This window comes from Mesocricetus auratus, unplaced genomic scaffold (genome assembly GCF_017639785.1).
Source record: "Mesocricetus auratus isolate SY011 unplaced genomic scaffold, BCM_Maur_2.0 Super-Scaffold_100022, whole genome shotgun sequence".
In the NCBI taxonomy this organism is placed as follows: Eukaryota; Metazoa; Chordata; class Mammalia; order Rodentia; family Cricetidae; genus Mesocricetus; species Mesocricetus auratus.
The window spans coordinates 17,961,895-17,968,494 of NW_024429203.1; the positions used below are offsets into that span (position 1 = coordinate 17,961,895).

A 6,600-nucleotide genomic window follows, 5' to 3' on the forward strand; every position below is an offset into this window, starting at 1 on the left:
ACCTGTGTAAAAGCCATTTCATCCATAGCTCTAAGAAAGGGAAATTAGAGATATTCAGCAACATTTTGTATAAGGGAAGCAAGAAGATCAGACAGCACACAGGTTCCTGGGGTCATGCCCAGAACTATGAAGCAAACTATCCATTAGACTTGCCAAAAATGTGTTAAATTCTCCATGGCCTTGCCACAGGAGGACTTGTTCATGCTATTGTCAGGATTTATGCCTGAAAGAAGTCACATGACTCCCAGCAGATGAAAGCTATCAGTATAACTTAAACAATAATGGACTAAAGAGATGACTCAGCACCCAAAGTCTACTTCAGGTATCTTTCAAATTCTGTCAACTCTGGAACCAAAGAATCTAACATTATCTTCTGCACTCCAAAAGCACCTGAAAATACTCACATATTCATACCAATACAGATATTCACACACACACACACACACACACACACACACACACACACTAAACAAACAAACAATTAAATAAAAGGATTCAACATGTCCACCATTGATACAAACAGGAGGAAAGTTACAGGATAACACAAAGACCATATGTTTGTAAGCAAATTATTTGAAATGACAAATCAACTGCAGCTTGGACATTAATGGGCCATTTAGGTATGCTAAGGATTTCAAACCAAAATTCAAATTTACTAGAAATGACAACCAAGAATTTCTGCCCTGTCTACTCTGTCTACATTCTCTTTCACCATTCCTGCTATAAAGCAAGTACAAATGCTTCCCAGGTGGCTGACCACATGAATACACTTTCATCCTTAAGAGCATGGCAAAGTCCCATCCAGGATTAGGTTTTTGATACATGACTTAGTCATGTTTCAGAAGCCACAAATGTGTGGCAAAGTCGCAAGCTTAAATTTCTTCCATAGTTAGCAAGAAGCAAAATTTTGTAATGAGAGCTACTTTACTGCAGATAATTGGGGAGCTATTTATAAAATCATGTGTTAATGAGCAATAGAATAAGTAGTACAAAAAATAAGTTGTACCAATAAGAGCATAAATAAAACAAAGGATGAAAAATTTCAAGACATTTTGACAACTGGAAAGAGATGGTCCTTGCTGATGAAATAAATTCTTAGTTCACCATGAGTAATTTGCCATCCCTCCCAAAGTCCACAAAAAAAATGGTGACTGTGTTAGCCCTTTCACAGAAACGAATAGGTTTTGAAGAAGATATGGTATTATTAAAGTATTTGGATCTAAGCTTTGTCTGTCACTTCTTTGACAGAATGGGCACTTGCTGCAACACTTTCTTCAGAGAACATTTTACTTCCTTATTTCTCAGGCTATAGATCAAAGGATTCAGCATGGGTGTGACCAGGTTATTCAAGACCTGAACAGCTGCATTAAGCCAGGGATTTGGAGTAGGCTGGAGGTATATGAGGACCACTGGCATGAAGGCGAGGAGGATGGCAGTGAGGTGGGCACTGCAGGTGGAGAAGGCTCTATGCTGCCCCTCAGCAGATGGGATCCGTAGAATGGAGCAGAGGATGCAGCTGTAGGAGGTGAGGATGAGGAAAAAGCAGCTAAGGGGCATCAGGCCCACACTGATGAGTCCCACCATCTCCAGGGCTGATGTGTCTGCACAGGCCAGCTTTAGCATAGCAGGGATATCACAGAAGTAATAGTCCACCTCATTGGGACCACAGTATGGCAACTGGAAAGTGAGAGTGGTCAGAAAGGTAGCTTGAATACAGCCAAAAAATGATGTCCCTATTGCCAGGAAAGCACACACTCTGTGGTTCATGATTGTTGAGTACCTTAGAGGGTAGCATATTGCCACAAAGCGGTCATAGGCCATGACTGTGTACAGAAAACACTCTGTGCAACCCAGGAAATGGTAGAAGAAGAGCTGGCATACACAGCCTGCATAGGAGATGGCTCTGCTGTTTCCTGAGAGGTAGAACAGCATCTTGGGAGAACTCACTGAAGGGAAAAATATGTCACACATGGACAACTGGCACAGGAAGAAGTACATGGGAGTGTGAAGCCGAGTGGAGGAGATAATTGCAAGGAATATGAGCAGGTTTCCCAGCAAGGTGAAAATGTAGAAAGATAAAAACATGATAAAGAGCATGGTCTCCAGACCCTCGGCATGAGGGATGCCCATCAGGACAAACTGAGTCACTATAGAGAGATTTGTCATGTTTTCAAAGATGTCTGACTTCAAAAGAGAACACAGATCTCCAAGACACAAATATTGAAGTCAAACCACAAAGTTATATCATGAATACATTGTTTTCAGTTTTTAGAAAAACCCATTATATTATATCAGCAGATCTACATGGAGGCAAAAAAATCAATGAAGTATATAATTAGGAACTTCAGTCTTTGCTAACTTGGACACTACAAACTTGATTTGACAAAGATTAAACTTTAGATGTTAGGTAGAAAACAATTCATGTTCTTAAGTTCTTCCCTAAGTAAAAGGAAGCAGATATAGATAGTACCTCATTTATAAGAGAGATTCTGATCCTCTCCTTGCTATTCTGATCTAGTGCGTGTGGGGATTTAAAGTTACAAGACTGAGACTTCATGGGTAGAGCTTCTTACAAAACTAGGAGAAAAGTGGAAAAACAGTTTTACCATGGTCAGAGCACTATTAGCTATCCATTACTGCAGGAACAGCGTTGAAAACAAACATGGAAGAAGTACTATAGAGACTACGAAGGTTGTATTTAAGAATACATGTAATAAAAATGATAAAAAGGAAGCTATTAATCTGAAAAATAGCAAGGAAATGGTATATGGGAGGAATTTGGGGAAGAAAAGAAAGAGCAAGGACGATCTAAATTATAATCTCATAAATAAATGTAGGAAAAGAAATTACATGATTATGTCATGACTAGTCATGATAATCAAACTGCAACATATATCCTACATTGAGAAACCTGATGCAATTTATCTTGGTCTATATAAAATGTTGGATAATTACTGGTCTTCTTCCCAACAATTTCTCTCTATCTCTCCTCCTTACTATTTTCCTGCTTCTTTACAGCTGTGCCCCCAACAACTATCATGAGTTTTGGAAAAAAATGTATGAACAACATGAGAAACAAAAAACTTTTGGAAAAACTTTTTGGAGAGAGGAAACTTACATTGACTTGTTCTCTCTCTCTCTCTCTCTCTCTCTCTCTCTCTCTCTCGTGTGTGTGGTGTGTTTGTGTGTGTTCATGCAGTGTGCATTTCTAAAAGCAAAGGAATTATGGAAGCAGACAGAGCCAGGACTCTTAGATATTACATGTATAGAACGAAAGTAAGGATTATCCTAGAGATGTGGAGAACTCAAACCACTTGTCTCATGTGGAGTATTCAGTTAGACCCTTGGAGACAAACCAGTATAGCACTGTAAAGGCTTTAGAACTAGTTCTAGAAGCATTGTCTAGGAACGGAAACAGGAGAAACCAGTTGTTTGACACTAGCTGTTTCGATGGACACAAGGAAGCTAACACAAGTCAATATTGTCTAGAAAATTTCAATGCAATCCAGAATCTAAAATGCATAGGAAGTGTATTAAAGCAATCTATACAGAAATATGAAATCACTTTTTAAGAAAATATAATAATCAGATATTAGCTCTGAGATTATGCAAATATTTCAGCAGGTGTGGATAGGGAGATTTGAAATCTCTGTAAAGACAGCCTATCTCAATAGTGACACACAAAGTATAAAAATTAAGTAGACAAAACCTTGATATTGAAAATTAATAAATGTTTAACAAACATACGTTTAATATGAAATTGGGATTGAAGCTATTGTAGCAAAGGACAGGAAAAAAGGCAAGCAGGTATTTTTCAGAACAAAATAACTTGCATATTTATTTATGTCTCAATGATTCCACAAAAAGTCTTTAGAACTAAACCTTAGAATTAGAAAGTAATAAGATCAGGATATATAAAACAATATGCCCAAAATACCCTGTACTTGTGCATGTAATCAAACAAGAAAAATATTCAATTATGATAGAAATAACATACACACTTTAAGGCACTGGTTATCAACTGTCATCATAACCCCTTTGGGAATTGTAAATCAGATATCCTATATCTGAGATATGTAACCTATGATATATAACAATAGAAAAATTAAAGTTCTGAAATAACAATGAAATAATTTTTTGGTTGGGGTCATCACAACCAGACCTGTATTAAAGGGTCAAGCATTAGGATGGTTGAGAACCATGGCTTTAAGACATATAGATTGCCCAGCCAGATGGTTCATGGGATAAAGGCACTTGATCCCTAGACTGAGGACATGAATTCAATCCATAGTACCCACATGCCAGATGTAGAAAATCCACTAGTTCAATTTCTAATGTCTACATGCACACAGCATGCATGCTACAACACACATAGAAACATATACACATATACAGACCCACACAGATGAAGAGACAAAATAAATAAAAATATAAGTGAACCCTTCATTGGACTTGCTGTGATAAAAAGTATATTTTAAACAAAACTTTGCACAAAGCAGTCAGAAAAGACACTTATAATTGGAGGAAAATTGTACTTTCATAGATTGGAAAACTCAATTTGCTAAGAAAATACTTTATTCATACTACAATAAATAAAATCTCAATTTGAACTGTATTAGAATTTTTAATGATAATAACAAGTTAATTTTATACCTTACAAAAACCATAATGATCATAGTAGGGAAATAGTTTTTCTTAACTTTTTATTCTAACTAAAATGCAATAAAGTATTTCTCCTTTCTTATACAAAATGAAGTTGTAAAGCTGAAACTTCCAGATTTATGTACTATTTATTTGTTTAGTCTTCTGTCATGCATTACATCCTGACTGCTGCAATTTCTCCTTCCTCTGTTCCTCCCAATTCCCCACCACCACTACCTCCCCTACCCACCAGATATACTCCTCCTTTATATCAAGCCTTCCAGGTATGACAAAACATCAGCACAAATTACAAAAAGACTAGGCACAAACCCTCATATGTAGGTTGGATGAAATAGCAGGATAGGAGGGGAAAGGTCCCAAGAGCAGGAAAAAGAATCAGAGTCACTCCTAATTCCACTGTTAGGGAATTCCACAGTAATACCACACTACATAATTAGAATTATAAGATTTAAGTACTTACTTTAGCATTGTATTTTTGAGTCCAAGTGCACTGGAGAAGGTAGGGCATATCTTCACAGAACCAAATAGACTCTCATATACATGGTTAATTTATTTTTGGCAAACTTTAAAAAAAAGTAGCCCCAAAATAATATTTTCAATGTTAATTATGGAATAATGGAGCAATAATAGAATATTAAAAATGAAAACTTAATTAAACTAGATCATGTCTAATCATTTACACACACACACAAAGAAAAATATTTAGATGCATCATGGTTTAAGTGCATTTTTAAAAATATACAACTTCTCTAGAATAAACAGAAGCATTTTATTATGATTTTAGTTTCATACAAATCATAATTGCAACTCATGATCTTCTTTCAAATAAAACAAACTAAACCAACTGAAAAATAAAATTTCCTATAGTGAAAGAGAACAAAAGAATACAGATCAATTAAAATCAGTTGAGGACTGACAAGAGAAACAAGTGAAATGCAATGAGACATTCCAGGTAGTTTACTGACAACATAGTTATTAGTGAGATGAAAAATCAAGTAAAATTAAAAAATGAGATCAGTAGGCGATATTAATTGTAAGAGTATTAATATACTGAAAATAAATGAAGGAAAGAAATTACACAATATGATACATGTTGCCATCAAGATATTCTGGGTACTAGATGTTTGTAAATTACATTAATTTTGAAAACACAATTGTATAACTGATTATAAGTAAAATTTACAAAATTAAAAATTCTGTGATGCTTCCTTATGAAGAAGAAAAAATATTTTCAAATTGTATGTCCAATGATAAATAGTACACATACATATTTTTAAAATGCAAATACAAAAAGACAGACAATTACTCTAGAAAAACAAGGAACTAATTTGAAGACAGTTTTAATCAAAACTGTTAATAAATAACTGAAGTTAAGTTATAGTAATATATTGAGTATCATCAAATGCAATGTTTTTTGAATCACAATGGGACACTATTATGCACTTTAATTTTGAAGTTAAATACAAAATGAGAAAATCAAATGCAGCTGGATATATATTACCACTTTCACCTGCTTATGAGAGAAGGACAATTTGTTCTTATGTAAAAACATGTGTCTAAGAAAATACTCTGTGATATTCCTAATTAAACATTTTTCAGAAAACTGAAACAGTTTTGAATAACTGAGTTTTTGGAAGATTTCTGCTTTTGAAAAAAGGAAAAAAATGGAAACGTTTTCTGTGGAATCAAGCTGGATTTCTTCCAGTGTTGAGGTTTAGACACATTATGTCACTGACCTATATCTGAGATCCCGTGTTTTCAAGATACTGCCTCACTATTCAGGCTGACCTTCAACTTACTATGATGCTCTCACTGATGACGTCCAATCCAGTCCTGCAATAACTTTGGAAACGAGGATACTTGTCATTTTACACAGCATGGAATTTTCTATGCTATTGTAAATGTAAACCAAGACATGTTCTTTGGTGTTTAGAAAAG

At 35.1% G+C, this 6,600-nt stretch overlaps 1 protein-coding gene across 1 annotated transcript; it reads right to left on the reverse strand.

The window, feature by feature from the left end:
* Window positions 1–1,233: 1,233 nt before the first annotated feature.
* On the reverse strand, window positions 1,234–2,166 carry LOC101836602 (olfactory receptor 149-like). The gene has a single exon (XM_013112883.3). The coding sequence runs from the start codon at window positions 2,164–2,166 to the stop codon at window positions 1,234–1,236; it is 933 nt and encodes a 310-aa protein (XP_012968337.2).
* Between the last annotated feature and the right edge of the window lie 4,434 nt (window positions 2,167–6,600).